This window comes from Ambystoma mexicanum, chromosome 7p (assembly GCF_040938575.1).
Source record: "Ambystoma mexicanum isolate Mex_15411 chromosome 7p, UKY_AmexF1_1, whole genome shotgun sequence".
In the NCBI taxonomy this organism is placed as follows: domain Eukaryota; kingdom Metazoa; phylum Chordata; class Amphibia; order Caudata; family Ambystomatidae; genus Ambystoma; species Ambystoma mexicanum.
The window spans coordinates 65,204,835-65,223,175 of record NC_090939.1 but is presented as its reverse complement, the minus strand read 5'-3'; the positions used below and the strand labels follow the sequence as shown (position 1 = coordinate 65,223,175).

Sequence of the window (18,341 nt, the reverse complement as noted above, 5' to 3'; positions counted from 1 at the left end):
AAAATTGTCATCATTTGACGTGTAACACTCAAAAGTTAACATGCAATTCTATTGGTTCGGGAAAGGTAACTTTAATATAGGTACTATACCTGTATATGGTAACGGAGTGAGGGGATAGGGTACACACTGTCAGGTGGGCATCTACACCCTTCCTTCAAAACTGACTACTGCAGACGTCACTAAAAATATGACGTCCCATTGATCCTACTAACTATAGGACCCTAGATTATTTGGTCCACTGTGATTGGGTTTGCACCAACCCCATGCATACTTTTCCACTTTGCTTAGCAGCACGCAGAATGGTCGGCCTGGTGCGGGGTGCCCCTTAGCTACCCTGCCTTCCTCCAATTATTGTTACAATCAATCATCCCTTTAGTAGCCATGTGTCAATTATTTCACTATGGTTGGCCTAGAGACTGCATCTTCTGTCTGGAGAAGTTCTGATATCTTCGCCTGGCCTGGTGCCATGCGTAGGTGGGAGTCCTCGCTTCTTCTTGCTCGGCTGGTCACGTCATTCAGACATCGTGAATTTGCCTCTTTCCCCTCAATTCGTATATTTGATTCTCGTTTCACCCACCACCTGCCTTTGTCTTCTTATCTCGGCCTTTCAGAGGCAGGATATTCTGTTCTTAGTTTCAATTAAATGTAGCTACTGTTCGTCTCTTCTATTGGTACGACCTTGGCTTTTCTGGAACGAGATGCCTCTGCTGAGTTTCATTTTTTCCGTCTCTTCTTGATTTAGCTAAACATGAAGCTTTTTCTCGTGAGGCCTTTAGTAACCCTTGGATTTATTCTGTTTTTCGTGCAAAAGTGGACATACACTTATATAACGTGCTTCTTTTGAGGTAGGTATGTATAGTGGCACTTGCCGCACTATCTTTCTACTAAGCATAGCAAGCTGCACAATTTTCTTAGCTTTCTTGCGGTTCCAAGCATATGTACAGGTGTAAACTGGTCAAATATCTTTGCTATGCTTACACCTTAAGTTTCTTACATTTGACATTGCCTTTACACTCTAAGTTCATGATATCCTTGTTCATGACATTTCGTCTCTTTGCGTCATTCTCTGGGCGTCATTTCTTCTTTGTGTGGGTCAGTCCAGGTTCTCTTGACATCACCATTCGTCTTCCATTAAGACCTTTTTGGTCTCTTCAGGGACTGTACTTAGAAGATCCACATTTCGTTTCATTTGTTCATAGGGTTTCCTTAATGGATACCTTACTGTCCATGGTTTCCTTGGTACTGGTACTTCAATAGGTGCTGTTCTTCCTACTGGACAGAGCCCCACTACAGCTCTCTGCTGGTTTATTTGCTCATCATACGTCACATATTTCGATGTGAACGTTCCTGGTCTTCAAAATGAACGGTTGGAGTGCAGGCTTTCTTTGGGACCTCCTCCACAACCCAGTGACCGGGAAGAGGACACAAAGATTGTTTAATGACAGGTTTGGTATATTCCCAGCCAAGCGAAGCTTCTTACGATAGGATTCGATTTGGCAGAACCATGTACCAAGTACAAACAGGCACCAGCGTGAAATTTACCTTGCCGATACGGGTCACGCAGCTGGCAGTAAAGTCTGTGGAAGGCACGGACGGTGGCTTTTGGAGCAGACCGGCAGAGCATTATGCCCAGAGCGTGTGACAAGATGTCACACGCCCTGGGCATAATGCTCCGCCCCAAGAGCTACCATGCCTTCCACAAACTTTACAGCCAGGGCAGGCAGGGAGCTGAGTAAATGTGGCCATCCACATGAGGATGATTTGAGAAGAAGGCTCAGTGCCTGCTGTCCTGGCACACAGCACTTGCACTGTCAAAGCTAAGGGTGGTTGTGCAAGAGGGCCAGGTGCATGTGTCCTGCCACCTCCATTTGTTTTAAAACTTGCTACAATCACAGTGATCCCAAACCTCTTTTTTTGCTCTTGGTACTGCTAGCACTGCTCTTCGGGTTCTTCAATATTGTATGCGCTTTGGTGCGCTTTAAGAAATGCCATGTAAAGGTTTCCACTTTATAACAAATATGATTTACAGTAACGACTGATGGTCTTGGCCTAACGCCTGGGAATGTCTTTAAGTGTTGGGAAGTTCTGAGTGAGTGCCAGGATCTCACCCACTGAGAAACACTCCTGGCGCGGCGTGTGCTGCATCTGTGGCATGTGAAGAAACAAGCCCTGCTTGCTGCTATCTTAGGAAGTGGAAGGGCCTCGGTCCGGCACCAAATTGTCTGCTTTATAAAAGGTGCTTATGGTTTCGTTTCCAACTCACAGGCTGGCATGCAATGGACATTTTCTGGTAACTGTTGGCCTGCACTCACGAGACTTCTCAGGGCACCTAACCCACACTGGATATATTTGTCTATCTTCTACAAAACCCCACAATTTGCTCCAATTTTCACTGTAGAAAACACATTGATTTATTCCACTATGTACAAGAAAATCCCCTATTTATTTCAGTGAGCTCTGCACAAACCATTCATATCCAACCAAAAATGCACAACCCCATGCCATTATGTGATGTATAAAGCACCCGTGGTTATTCCATTCTACCCAGTTATACACATTTTACATTCTTTTCATTATTCCCTGCTTACAAAGCACCTGCTCATTTTATATTACACTGTATGGGAGCAGCTGGAAAGAGCTGGAAATTGATAACTGGACCCAGATAGGAAAACAATGACTACATCCCATGCAGTCCCAGAGGGTCCCTCACATTAGGCGGGAGGCCATTCTCCATATGCATGAATGAATGGTACTAAAGAATGTATTTATTACATTGGGGTTGAGTGTAATGGATGGCCAATGCATATTCCATTGAGTGTCCATTCCTGGTAGGGCAATGCTCCATTGAATGATGGTTACTCAAAGTAAAGTTGAAATTCCACTAGTTGGATGTGTGGACAGGGTTTTCATCTTTGATCTCTGTCCAGTTGGGGGGCTTTTCATTGTATCAGCCAGGTATTGCAAGTGGGGCAATCAGAAATGTGCCCCTCGGTGGCGCACTCCTATATTGCTGATGGCCACTCTACTGCAGCCCTGCTGCCCGTGGCTGTCCAATTAATGGCACGCAGTGTTTCCCCTCTTCACTGCTGATTGTCAGGGACTGCTCCATGAATGTTTCTTAGATCAACCTTTCCTCGCAGTTTGTGTTGGGCCATGTATGGACCATGAATGGACAATTTAAGTGTTAACTCTTGCACCTAAGTACTTTCGGTGGCCCACCAACGTCCTCTCAGCGACCTCTGCACTGGTGCCACTGGTGTCACATATTGACTTTAAATCAATACCCAAGAAGCTGCCAATCTGTGGATATTCCAGTCATGACAAATTGAAATCTCATGAAGGTTCTACCGAGAGCACAATGATACTGTGTGAATTATATTCCATTTGTGTCAAAAATGCCCTCTCAGTACCCGCTACCTGAGAATCATGCTGGAGGCACTGGTGCTCAGGCTAGGTCTGCTTTTCAACCCAATATTTGTTCAAAGTTCCACCTAGGTCAGGATGTGGTTTTTTGTGCAGAATTCAGGTCAGCAAATGGGTCACCAGCAAGATGAGAGGGAACTCTTTCTCGTAAATGCATGGAATACGGTGTTGGATTGTGTAAAGTGAACTGCATCCGTCAGATCATGTGACAACTTCTTTGCCACTTTTGTCAAGTAAAAGAGAGGGTGTACACTGGCATTAGCATCTTGGAGTCACTGCATTTGCATAGCCATCTCCACAACATATGAGGAGGTGGGCCAGCCGTTGCCACCCATCATTCAGAGGAAATGCACTAGGCTGGTGGCAGCAGCCTCCAGGGCCGAGGCACTCACTGTTCTGCTGGTGGACATCTGTTGCCATGACACAATAATTTCTTTAGAAAAAAACAAATTGAAAATTCCCTTAATATAGCATCATCTTGAGGAAACAGGTCACAGAGATGTGTAATGTGTATATTCTATTAACAACTAGATAATCTATTTAAAGCATCTGTTGAATTTGACTGGAGGAATGTAATCCCTTTGTTTTCCAGATTGGGAGGGGTGCGTAGGATTTAGGGGAGGCGGGGTGACATGGGTTTCGTGGGTGGTGGGAATAGGACATGGGTTTCGGAGGGGGCCCGCATGGCTGCCTGTGCCCTATGCCCCAGAAACTGTTAAGATGGCCCTGCACGACTGACTTAAAATGCTGGTTTGAGGAGTCTATTATCTCAGTCCCGGAACCCCGAAGGCCAGTCCTTCTGTGCAAGGGCAGGACGGAGGGATTCATAACACACGGCACAACCAGAAAGGGTTTGAAGTGCTCTGTTACCACCGTCGGGAGGTGGGATAGCACTTTGCTTGCCCTTTAGTCCAGGGTAGATCTGCAAGGAGGTGTTGGGGTTCCCGGGATTGAGGTACCCCACTGAGATGTGTAGAGCCGAAACATCAGCTACTGTATCTACTGGACTTCGATGTTACAAAATTGACATTGGTCACTAGTCTATGCTAAATAAAGGTTTTTGCATTATTCTTTGTGTTGTGGTTTATAGCAGGTGATGCAAACATGGCTTTTGCTGTGGGCATATCTGTGGTGAATTGGATTCTTTTCTGTGGGAGTATAAGGATGAGTAGGGGTAAAAACGCCAACTCAGCCTTCACACTTCTACAAACCAAGAGCCAACGTAAACACGAAGGTAAAACTGGCAGAGTTAAGAGATGCACCCCCTTCGACCTTTCGTGGTAACATGGGCTATTCTCTCGAGAGGGGTGTGAATGCGATTCAGTAGGGGCCCAAACAGCGAAGCATAACAGTGCAAAATAAAGAGAATGTCCAATCAATGATCTATAAAAATCGATATACTTTAATAAAACACACCATCTGCAAAATAACTACATAGAAAACACTGTGCAAAACCCACCCATGTGGTACAACAGAGAAAATGCAACAGACTGAAGAAAGCAGCACTCTGGGCATGAATACAGGGGTGATAGGCAAATTACCACCCACAAAAAAAGGATATTTATTTGGCTGAAAGTAGGTAATGAAGTGCCCTAACCAGTGTCTAGGGTCCCAGTGGACCGAGGGGGCAGTTTGGAGTCAACCGAACCTGGTTTTGGTTCTTGGTGGGTTGACAGAGGTTGAACCCATTGTCAAATGTAGGTGTGAGCAGATCAGGCTCAGTTCGGGCATGTTGGAGCGTGTGGGCCCACGCAACAAACACACATCGAGTAGGAGTGAATGCGGTTGCCCCATCAACCAGCCCAATGCACTCAAAAAAATGCATGCACAGTGGTGGAAATGGAAAACATTTAAAGGGGGTAGCACAAGGGCCGGGGTGGGGGCCAAGTTTGGTGGAGGGGTGGAGTTCGAAGGGGCAGAGCTGGAAGTTGAATTCCGCTCAAAGGAAATGTTCAAAATAATAGTTTAAAAATTGTGCAATTTCTTTCACACTGCTTCTTTCCAAACTCCACAGTGTACATCAATTCCACTTTAAATCACTACCATGGCAGTAGTGCGCCCAAAATACTGTTGGTAATGCAGTGATCTTTAGTACATTAAGGGATCCATAGACACGCTGAAGAATAGGAGGCTGCTAGGGTAGCTCAGCATGTTGAGAGACCGTTGCTGAGATGTTATATACTAAAAACTGGTTGTTAATGATATGACGTTTTGCAATTCCTTATAGAGAACAAGGGTGTCCACTCAAAGGATCGAATGAAATGGATCGAATGACAAAAGGTTTGAGTCAAAAGGACCGAAGAAAAAGGCTGAACGCCTTTTTTTAAATGTATATATATATTTTGGCTTCCGTATAGGTAGAAAAAGTGTTTTTTACACCAAAAACTGAGGTTTGGGGGAGTACCCCCCCAAAAATTATAAAATTAATACATTTTACCCTTGTTTTCGGTCCTTTTGACTCGAACCTTTTGTCATCCGATCCTTTAACCTATAACCGAAAACAAGTCTCAAAATGTGTTTGGCCAGAGCATCGGTTGGGCCGGTCGGTTGCTTGTATTCAGGGCGGAGGTGGGGGTATTTATTTATTTATTTTATTTATTTTGCATTTGTAAGGCGCCGTTACATAAAGTACTTTGTGTTTCAAAGCACCCACAGGGCAGCAGGGAGGGAACATGGGAATGAAAGGCAAATATGATAACAGTGAAGAAAAAGAAAGAATTGGTCCTACCAGGCCTTGTAGCATTCAGAGCGTGCAAGTGCAGAGAGAGAGAAGGGACGTGGGAGAGGGTAAGTGTTGGGAGTTCCAATGAGCAAGTGCTAGGGAATAAGCTGAAGCAGCTGTCAAGTGCCTGGCAGGGATTACTTGGTGAGAGTGCTCAACTGCCAGTAGTAAGTGCATGCCTGTGAGACAACACAAGCCAATGGGTGCCCAACGGCAAGTGCTGGGAGTGGGCGCAGGCTGGTAGCGAGGGGCCTGGAGAGAGGTCAGGATCCAGAAGGATACAGAAGGCCTTGGTCACCAATTTCTGCCCCTGTAGTGAAAATCAAAAGTTGGCCCCGATGAACCCACAGTTTATTTTCCCAATAACTGCTGTCAGCACAACAAAAGCATTTCTTTGTGATTAAGCAGTTTAACAAGCATATAACATCTTTATAAATATAACCTGTGACAAAACACAAAGGAAGGGGCACAAGAAATACTGGGTATTTGTGTGGTAGTCCAACTAAAAAAGAAACATATTTCAAAGAAAACTAGTGAATGCAAGGTTAAGCAACAATTTAGAGTTTGGAAGTGACCTCTATGAATGTGTGAGATGCACATTTGGAAAGCAATGCTGTGCACAGGATGCAGGAAGCCTGCTTTTAACAGTGATGCTTCCACCCCAGTGATATTCATGACCCATTGATTGCTGTAGTGTCCCTTTCAGGCCAGAAGAAAATAAACAGGTTCAGATAAATGAAGCCTGCAAACGCGTGAATGAAGGCTGGGGGGGGAAGGAGCACAGAGCAGATTAGATCACCGAGCCCCCAGCTTTGCTCGGCGAAGATGGGGTTTAGTATGGCCTTGTCAGGGCTGAGGCAAGCCGGGTCCGAGATCCGGGGAGACATCTGAGGCCGGATCTTGGACCCGGCAAGAGCTGGCCAAAGGACCGGCGCTGACAGGGCATCACTCACAGCCATACACAACATAGACATGTCCATGGCGGACGATATCAACCAATTGGAAATGTTTCACTGCCGGGTTCTGGGCCACCTCATAGTCAACTTAGGCTTCGTTCTCACACCCTTCAAATGTGCTCCAGAACCCGGGGGAATATTTCCCAGTAGTTGATAGTCACCCATGTACATGTCTACATGTAAAGATACCCATATCAGGAACCCAACATGATTCTAATGTGTTAGCATTCCAGTAATGTCCTCAAATACCACTGCCTAGGAATGCACACTGCATAGCAAGCTTTCTGGCTACATTTGGTAACAGGTTTTGGTGCCCTTAAATTAAAAAAGAAAATGTCGCGCCAGGCAAAGCGCACTTGGATAAGATGGAGCAGGGGAATATGCACACATGAGCAAGCCAACATCCGTGCCCTGACACCATTTCCTTCCTTAACTGCCAGGCTATTATGCAAGTCTCTGCAAAAAGGACGAGCATACTCCTCCTTGGCACTTAAGGTTAAACAACCTGTTATTTATTGAAAGCCTTCTCGATGGGGGAGAGATGCACTCGCTTTGTTGCTTTTCGTCTGCATTCTCTGTTAATTTGCTTCTAGGCTTTTGGGATAAACTCTTCTGAAATACACGCATCGTCAAGCCAAGATCTTGGGGCCTGGGTACACTTCTAGGTTAAAACAATGTGTTGTTTTTTTCTCTTAGGATTTAAGAAGGTTGCATATTTCTGTTCATTTTTTGAAGACAATTATATTTAAGAAAAAAACATTCATATTTTAACAATATCATTGCTAATAAAGCCCAAAGTCATAAGTTTAAAACCGCAAATTAAACACCATCAGACTGTGAACAGGAAGCTTGTTGAGCCAGAAACCAACTTACGCTGCCGAAGACTGGAGAGACATAGGGTGTGCGAGAGCAAGCGCGCGCGTGCGCACGCACCCACACACTCTTCTTTGGCTTTTTACGCACACATTGACTGCCCATCGTCATGTTAGCCCCTTTGGCCATTCCCACCCACTTCCTGCCCCTCCCGGCCCAAAACCCACACCTTAGGCTCCTATTAGCTAAAACTGTTCTTTTAAGGAGATCCAAATAGTATTTCTAATCTAAAACCAGCTTTTGTCGTAATTAAAATGTCTTCCCCAGGTGCTTCGTCAGCCACTTGATTTATAAACTATATGTATTTCCTTGCATCTGTTTCTTGCACTGGATTCCCTTTTAAATCAAACATTGGCAGAAGCAACCTTTAGGCTCTTGTATTGTATCGGCGTTTGCCAGTCACTGCCATGATACTCCCATACTAATACCACTTGCCACCTATTACCCTCTTATGCCTAGTTAGAACCAAGAGGACAATGCTAGAAAAATGCCCACCCCGTGGCTACACAAAAGCCGCAACTGTCGTCTTTGCCACTGCTTGTCTCACCTTGCGCCTGAATTGTGTACATGCCTGTTGATGAAACGACTTTAGTGTACAATCCTACACGTGTCCATCTATTATCTGGTTAAATGCTTACCTCTCAACTCACCCCTAGTTGAAAAGTGTCACTGCCCTGGACTCATTTAACCCCCACTGTGTTCACCTTGCCCTCCATAAGCCTCAATCGGCTCCCACCCGCCAAAAACAAAAAGAGGTATGGACAAGCATGTCTTGCTGGTGTCATACCACACAATGCCCACCTTGATCTGAACCCCACCACACTCTGTAGGGATGCGCAAGGAGGACTGGGGCGGATAACAGCCCTTTAGCGGGGGCCACAGCAGTTGGCCCCATAGTGGCTGGTGATGCGTGCACATGCATCTGGGTGTGTGTGTGTGTGTGTGTGTGTGTGTGTGTGTGTGTGTGTGCGCGCGCGCGCGTCTGCACGTGTTGATACCTGCACCTTTGTGAGTGTGACTGCACCGTGGGCACAGGGTGAGGCCATATCTCTTTACTGATTTGGGGCTGTACCCTATGCACAGGGCTTGACTACAATCCCCTGCACCTATTCCTAACAGGCGCAGTGCCATGTGTTTCTTTTAGGTGCATTTTGATGAATCTGTGAATGTAGGATGCATATTGTTTTTGGTATTTATTTGAAGAACAGGGATGTCAATTTCAATCAGAAATGACTTACAATAACACATCCACAGATGACGGACGCATTTCTTCACACTGAATTGTGCAAAAACGTACCCTTATCACCCCAAATGCTCAAAAGGGTATACATGGCATCCGAATGTGTGCAATGTCTGATGTCCTTTGTGACTGGGGGGCATCTTTTCTCAGCACCTGACTGCACACATTCAACTGATCTCTCACCACCACCGCACCTAATGCTAGGATGCAGCTGCCATCAGGCAAATCACCCTAGCTGCACCCTACACTACCCTACTCTCTCGACTGACCTGGACTACGGTCCCCAACGGTGTTTAACCCACAAGCGCTTTGAGGTCATACTAATGAAATATAGAGCGCTATATAAATGCCAAATAACAATAAGAAGTGATGATGCTATGCTGTTGAGAACTGTCTCCTGTCTGTATAACTACAGTGTGGATGGCGTTACCACCTGTAGGCAGTAGAGGGCAGTGTTGGCTGTGTAATGCACCAGGCCGTGCTGCTCCTACTACAGGGAGAGATGTGCTCTCTGGAACTGAGGCTGCTCTTTTTTCAGGTCTGGCTCAGGAGAGCCTGCATTATCACGGGCCTAACGCATCCCATCTTTTTTGACTTGCTAGTCAATCAGCTGGTGAAGTATAGAGTGCGTTTGATTGGTTGATTACATCATGGATGCGTTCTCTAATTGGTATATACATGTTGCACACAGTGGCCGAGCCAGGTTTTGACCTCAGGGGGGCGAAGGGTTCCTCAGGGGCGCTGCACCGGTCGGGTCAGAGAGGGGTCGGGATCACTACCATTTTCTTAATTTTGCGGGTATAGCTAGGAACTACTGATAGGGAAGTATACTTTTTTGTACATTATGTCTGCATTTATTTGATGTTCAATTATAAATTAAACAATATAATTTGTATATTTCAGCATTATTTTTCACCTTCGCTGTCCGCAAACTGATAATTGGGATGCTTAATATTCAAGGCAAAACATTATGCACAACAGCTGCAGATAAAAGAGCCAAGTTATCAAATTTATTAGGTGTGGCCAGTGATCAAAATGGTCACTTTTAAATAAATAATAATACCATGGTAAAAGATGCATAGAGGGGAATAAGATTGTAGATTTTGGTTTTAATTTGGTTACTTGTGGGCCTTAACAGTTTATAGCATTACATGTAATTTAAGGGTTTTCTCAACGAGCCGGTTAGACAGCTCAGTTGGTTGAGTGCTTGCTGCGGTGATCTATGTGTGATCTGCAGGTTGTAGGTTCGAATCCCGGCATGGCCAGCTCAGCCTTTCATCCTTCCGAGGTCGATGAATGAGTACCAACTTCAGTTGGGATGATAATTGTATGTAAATATGTTCTATGTACAGCGCTTTGGTAAAAGCGCTATATAAATAGATCATTATCATTAAGATGGCAAGTAGCACATACAAGTAAAACATTGGTGATCAACCTAAATGTTGTTTACCATGGATCAGAAGTCTGCACTACAAGACACTATTCTGCAGAGACTGCAAGGAAGCAGAGTGTCAGGAAGGGCTGTAGCAAGCCGAAGGTTATGGCTGGGTTGAGAATCTTGTACATGGGTGTACGTATCTGTAGGGCGAGGTTAGCTTGTGCAGAACAGCGTGGAGGGTCGCCAAAAGAGCCTATGGAGGTAAGAGACTAGGACTAAGAAACCTGGGCATTTTCCAGTCTCAGTAAAATAGCTCAGGGTATTATGCCTGCTGATGAGATCTGCCATTAATCTCCAGGGCAACGTTTCCAAACCCGCTAAGGCAGCTCAGTGTGATACAGTGCCTGTCACAGACATTTCTCTACAACCTGGAAAACATAGGTTAGACGCAACATGCACATTCCACATTTTAATGGGAATTCACACTTTAACATGTCACTCTTTGCAACCAGTTTTTTTAACCTATTCCCAGAGCTGTCGGTGGCATGCGTAGCATTGGAATCAACTCAAGTTCTTTTTTGTACATTGTTTTTTTATTAAATGTTTTAGTTTTGTACAAACCTTTATATTATCACTCTCCATTTCATCAATTAAAACATGATTCAGTAGGGCCACACGAATAAGCCAACCAGGAGGTTTAACAGCTAGGAGACCACCAGGTCTCTTGCTAGCCATACTCATTATATTACCACACAGTAGCACACGTATTCAGCCCTTGAAACAGCACCGCCTCTAAGAGCTGCACCCAGCTGGCCACTATATTGTGTTTAAATTGCTTTCTGCCTGCCACCACATTGCAACTTCATAGTCGCACCTAGCCTGCTGCTATATTGTGTTTCAAATCCGAGTCTAACCCTACCACTTGAATGCTATCTTGGTGCGAGACTAGCCCCACTTGACCCCATTACTGGAACGTCACATCTAGCACATCCACTCTAATGTGGAATTAACCTAACTTGCTGTATCGCCTGAATATCGCATCTAGCATACACGCCCACGGCCAACCTCCAATGACCTCTCTAGATACCCACCTTCCACCTCAACCCTACTCAAACTATACAATGCGCCTTAGCAAGAATCAAACAGCCACCCTACCATACCTCCTCATACCCTTATTACATCTCACCATCTCTACTGTTACTTTAACAATGCTCACTGCAGAAAATACACCCTGCTCTACCTCAGAAAGAAACATCAGGCTTCGAGCCAGATTACCCCACCTCTTTGAGCCCAGTTACCAGAACAAGTTCATAAGATCTACCTTAAGACACCCTAAAACATACCCTAACTTAACTACACACTGCAATAGCTCCACCCAACCCAAACTCATCCCGATAACTATCCAGGACGCACCCAACATAACTACCATATCCAGAGCCTTAATCAACGCTAGATCACTACTAGCCCACGCCACAGAAATAGCAGACACCCTATCCACCAACAACCTCGACCTCCTAGCGATTACCGAATCCTGGCTGCATGAAGCAGCAGGCCCAGCACTCTCAATAGCCATCCCTGAAAACTACCAAATAATCAGAATGGACAGACCCACCAAGAGAGGAGGAGGTCTGGCCATCATAGCCCAAATGACCTTGAGCTAAGACTATCAACCCAAGCTTCTCTCAAATCCTGCAAACTCCTCACAGCCAAATTGCCCATCTCTAACTGTCGTACCTTAACCATCTACCTGATCTATAGGCAACCTGGCCCTGTTGGCTCTTTCGAGGCAGATTTATCCAGCCTCTTAGCTAACAACACTAAGGAAACCTCCCAAATACTATTACTGGGCGACCTGAATCTTGGTCTCAATGATCCTGATGACAAACCAGCACAAGCCGTAGCCAATATGCTTGCTGAACACGGCCTAATCCAAAAAGTGCTCACCCACACGCACATCAAAGGTAGGAACTTGGACTGGATCGCCACACTGAACTGCGATACCACCATCTCCAAAACCACCCCTCAACACTGGACAGAGCACCACCTCATCGACTTCACTCTCTCACTCCATAAAGAAGTCAATGAAAAAAAAATCATGGCACCACTACTGCCCACTAGAGCAAAGAAAAACATAACGCCCGACAACCTACTACCACTACTGTTGCCAACCCTTAACGCTCTCCCCGACAACCTACACCCAGAGTGCCTAGTAGAAAGCTACAACAATGCCATGAAGACAGGACTAGACACTATTGCCCCTCTAAAACCTCAAAAGAGTAAACAACAAGCCCACCTAAACGCATGGTTTACCCCCATCTGAAAGAACTAGGAATGCAAAAAAGGAAACCAGAAACTTAATGGAGCAATACCCCCACAGAAGAGAACAAACTACAGCTTAAACAACTCGCAAACAACTACAAAAAAGAAATCCTACTCACCAAAAAGAACCTTTTCAATGAAAGAATCAAAAACTCCAGCTCCAATACCAGGGAACTATTCGCAATCCTTAGAGAACTGGAATCCCCCACACCCCCACCAGATAATATAACCAAAGACAAAAAATGGTGCACCAGCGTCCAAAACGCCCTAAACAACAAAATCAAAACTCTCCAAACAAAAATTGCACTAAAAAAAGACTCCATAACCACTAACGACTACTCACAACCTAGCATCCCTGCCAAAATAACTAACCCACCAGGCCCAAACCGCTTCAGATTCGCTAAAATCTCCATACCAGAAACAGAAAAGGTCATCGCCTCTCTCAAACCCTCCTACTGCAAAGGCGACAACTGCCCACCCCAGGTTATAAAGGATGCAGCCAGGGACTTAGCACGCTTTATAACCAAATTGATCAATGCATCCTTCTCCTCCAACACCATACCCAGCAACCTCAAACAATCCTGGGTTCTGCCACACCTCAAGAAGCAAACCCTAGACCCTGATATCCCTACCAACTACAGGCCCATTACTACGGTGCCATTCCTGCTAAAGATAATAGACAGAGTAGCATACTTACAAATCCAGCAATATCTGGAAACCAACAAACTCCTAGGTGCCTGCCAATCCGGATTCAGACCGCAACACGGCACAGAAACCGCCTTAATCGACCTCAAAACCCAAATCAATGAGATTAGCGACAAAGGAAACACAGCCATGCTTCTCCTCCTTGATCTGTCGGCAGCCTTCGACCTGGTAGATCACACAGTCCTGTGCGAACACCTGGCCTCGGCTGCCCACTTCTCAAAAGAGGCCATAGCCTGGATCCAATCATTTTTGGACAATCGTACCATGAGAGTCTTCTCCTGACTAGCCTCAGCAGACCCCATCAAACTAACCTGCGGTGTCCCCCAAGGATCCTGCGTCTCCCCCACCCTCTACAATATCTTTACCAAGCCCTTATTTGACAAGTTCGACAAACTGGGTGTCTCATACACTAACTATGCAGATGACACCCAGATTCTCATACCCCTTTCGGGCAACTTCGACTCAGATACGGCCTTGGTAAACAAAATATACCTCATCATTCAGGCATGGATGGCCACACACGGCCTATGCCTAAATGATGAGAAAACCGAAATACTGCTCCTCGGATCCAACATCAACCTAAAAAAACTCAGTCCTGACTACAAGGCCTTCAACATAGACGGCAACACTATCACAGTCGCCAAAACAGTGAAAACTCTAGGCTTTCACCTTGACTCAGCAATGTCACTAAAAAAACAAGTGAACTCTTTAGCATCGTCTACCGCTTACACGTGCAAGCTTATCAGGGCAAGCAGAGCATTCCTCTCCCAAGCTCGCTGCATTACCATCGCCAATGCCTTAATATTATCCAGACTCGACTACTGCAATGCCATGTATCTAGGAGCCAACAAATACATAACAGACAAGCTCCAAACTTTGCAAAATAACGCACTCAGTACAGCTCTTAATCTACCACACAAGGAACACATATCCAACAAAAGAAGAGAACACAAATGGCTCAAAATCTGCGACCGCATCTCACTCAAAACAGCATCACTCACCTTCAAATGCTTAAACAACGCTGGCCCCCCATATCTGGCAACCAGAATAGTAAAAAGAACCTCCACCAGACCCACGAGGATGACCAACGCTTACTGCCTACAGGTACCCAAATTCAGACAGAAAAAAATGGGCGGTAGCAGCTTCCCTGTCATGGCAGCCCAACACTGGAATGCCCTCCCTCTCAATACCAGAAGTGACCAATCCTATTACAGTTTTAGGCGAAACACCCTCACCTGGTTACGCTCCAATGATCCCCATGAATGAACAATGCCCCTGCACCTAGCCCACCTCACTGTATATATGTATATAAACTGACCTGCTAAATGTACAATACTGTATGTATATTTGTATATACGCCGACTTAACAGACCCTGTAAGTAATGTAATGCTCTGCTCACCATTCAACTGTTTCCTACCCTGTAACCAAGTCTTTATGTATGCTTACTCTTCTGTTCTCTGTTGCGCCATGTTACCTCTGGGTTTTGCGCGCTATATCAAATAAATAAACAAACAAACAAACATACAAGTAAGAGGAACGGCCTGGGCCATTATCTATCTGTTACTGGATTGGTCGAGTGTCATCTTTTCCAATACTTCTTTCCAAAATTGGGCGACTCTGAATATGAGGCTTTGTGATATTCGAGCTACTCATCACCTGTTTACAGGCTTCCTTCCATGTATTTAGTATTACATCGTGCGTTGATTTATTCCGGGATCGTAGCAAGATGATCGAAGGTATATCGTCGTTTATCGCTGTTTTCCTTGTCAGATCTAATGTTTTCCACACTACGATGGACTGCATTGATTGCAGAGCTAGTTCAAAGCGTATTCATCACACGGGAAAAGTTATGGGTAGGGATAGTAGTTTTTTTCCAGAATCTACCTTCTAGAATATCCCAAGTCTGCCATGGTAGGTTTGCTATTGTTTTGCTTCCATAAGTGAGGATTGCTGTAACCTTCTGTCGGTAGAACGTAATAAGTGGTTTGAATGAGAATCTCCCATATTTCCTGTGAAGCGCTATCACTTGCCGAGCCAATGAATCAGTTTTAGTGCTCACGTGGGCCTCCCATTCTTTTTCACCAATGCTCTGATTTACCCATATTCCCAGGTATTTGATGGTTTTAACGTTTTCTAGTTGGGTCTCTTTTAGGTAAATTCTCGACTCCTTCTTCTTTTTTCCTGGGTATCCTAGAAGTGGCATGATTTGGGATTTTGTTATATTAATGGTTAGGTTGTTTTCTTCTGCGTAATTTGATAGGGCATTCACACGTTTTTGCAAGCCTACTTGCGTTCTATCAAATAACAAAAGATCGTCCACGTACATTGTCCAAATTACTGGGATCCCGTTTAGAATAGGTGAATTAGTGATTATGGCGTTTTGGGAGATTGCTAGATCTGAAGTATAGAGGTTGAAGAGGGTGGCTGCCAAGGGGCATCCCTGATTCAACCCATTCCATGTTGGAATTTCTTTTGACACAGCCCACGTCTGCGAAAGTCTAACTCATATGGTGGTCAAAGATATCGAGCTTTTATTGCTTCGAGTAGATCCATTGGACATTTCCATGCGCTAAGTTTCTGCCAAATCCTTTGGCGATCTACACTGTCAAAAGCCAGTTGAAAATCAATCAACAGTGCCAAGACCTGTGGTTTTGTTCTTAATGCCTCTAGTTTGAGTAGGTTTAGGATCATCAAGTTAACATTCGTACCTACTCCTTTTATAAATCCTGTCTGTCTCGGATCACGCCTGCTGTTCAATGTTGCCCATTCTGTCAATCTTTGTTGGAGTATCGAAGCAAATATTTTTCCTAATGGGTTTAACAAGGCTATAGGCCGGTAGTTAGCAGGCATCTTTCTGTCCCCTTTTTTACAAATCGGGAGTAGGATCGCAGCTTTCCAGGTGGTCAGAATTTGTTTGCGTTCCACAATGATCTGAAAGAGCTGTTCACAGAGCTTAGACCAGGCTTCAGGATTTGGTTCCAATACATCATTGCTAAGCTCGTCCGGGCCTGGCACACGAGAGGCATTGAGATGGGTGATATGTGTTAAAATGACCTCGTAATTCCATTCAATCTCCCATGAGTTTTTAGTAATTTGTTCATCAAGTTGGGCAGCAGTTTCTTCTGTTTTATGAAAGAGCTTGGTAAATCCAGCCTGCCTCCGACACATCCAATATGAGTAGATCTTCGTTCTGATGGTGATCGTTTATCAGTTTCCATAGCTCTCTGGTGTTTCATCGACTCAAGGCAGCAAGCATATATTCTGCATCATTTTGCATCCGCAAGGCCCGCTGTTCCGTTGCCAATTTCTGTAATGTTGCTTGTATTTTTTCACAGATCTCCTTTTAGCTTCGAAATTTAAATTCCGAACATTGCGTATTTGAGCGCATAGATGCTTCTTCCTGATTGCGGTTTCTTTATTGAAAGCATGGGTGTGAGTTGGTTGTTGTGTCATTATTTTAGAGATCGGACATCTGAATGGACGAAGGAGCCATTCATATTCTTTCCTATCATCATCTTTCATCTTTGTGCATCGGAAGGTATCCGCTAGGCCCTGTATTTGTTCATTCATGATACAGAGTCTGTTTGGCCCATGATTTAACTCCAGTCTAGGTGGTCTCTGGGTATATGTTCGATGCTGTTTATCTTTTCACGCCAGTGTTAATTAATATGTGATGGCCGCTAGTTGTAGTTAGAATGATTTTCATTACATCCAACTCAGGTCATAATGATTGGGTTGCGAAGATGTAGTGCCTCATTCCGACTTTGGAGGTAACCACGCCACTATTTGCGGCATGGCTGCCTCCAAAATCGTTCCAACTCCGCCTTGGTGAATGGAGTAATTACCGGTCCATTCCAATGTTGGAGGGACCGGTAATTCCCCATTCACCAGGGCCCTTCCCCATTCCCATCTGAGCCCCCACAGGGCATAATGGGAATGTGGAAGGCGCTAATAACGGTACCGTAAATTATGGTACCGTTATTAGCACTAAAGTCCCTTTGCGGGTCCCGTCCTTAACGCCTGCTAAAAGCAGGCGTTAAGGAAGGACCCACAAAGGGAACTCGTAGTAGGGCGGTGAGGGTTTAACGGCACCGGTCTCGTTACCGGTGACCGTTAACCTTTACCGCCCTGCTCGGAATGAGGCCCGTAATCTAAATATGCCACCGTTTGCCCTTTTTGCCACGTGGGAACAGGCGGAGTATCCTCCCTCAAATGTCTGTTTAATATTCCAATATCTCTTTGGAAACACGTTTCATCCACATTGGGACTTTCCTTCAGAGTTTGCATTGAGGGATCAAGGTGCTGGCATTTGTGAATAGATGGATGTTCAAATCTCCACCAAGAATTGTTTTGAATTTAGGATATCGGTTCCTTAGTTCATCCACACTCGAACAAACAGCGTTGATGAAGATATTGTCATTGATAGCTATTGGATTCCAATATAAGTTGAATAGACAGAAAACCTTCTCTCGTTGTTTTCCACTCCTCTTGTTCGGGCTAGTGTGAATGATGGATGTTGCTTTCATTATGATGATTTGAATGAAGGGATTTGTGTTGCTTGTCTCGACCACCTGTAGATTAGCAGCAGCTTCTATCATCGTCAGCAATCCGGAGGATGGGCTGCCTTTTGTTCTTGTAATTGCTGGATTCATGAAGGTTGGGTATCCATCGCTTATTGGCCGTTTACTGATACAGGTTTCTTGGAGACATATTATATCAGAAGA

General features: G+C 44.9%; 1 protein-coding gene across 1 annotated transcript in view; it reads left to right on the top strand.

Moving 5' to 3' along the window:
* LOC138525904 (immunoglobulin superfamily member 3-like) overlaps positions 1 to 16,964 on the top strand; it is an 87,850-nt gene extending 70,886 nt beyond the window's left edge. Inside the window, exon 5 of the mRNA XM_069636191.1 lies at positions 16,953 to 16,964. Within this exon, the coding sequence (XP_069492292.1) occupies positions 16,953 to 16,964 (12 nt within the window). The remainder of the gene's footprint in view (positions 1 to 16,952) is intronic.
* The last annotated feature ends 1,377 nt before the right edge of the window (positions 16,965 to 18,341 follow it).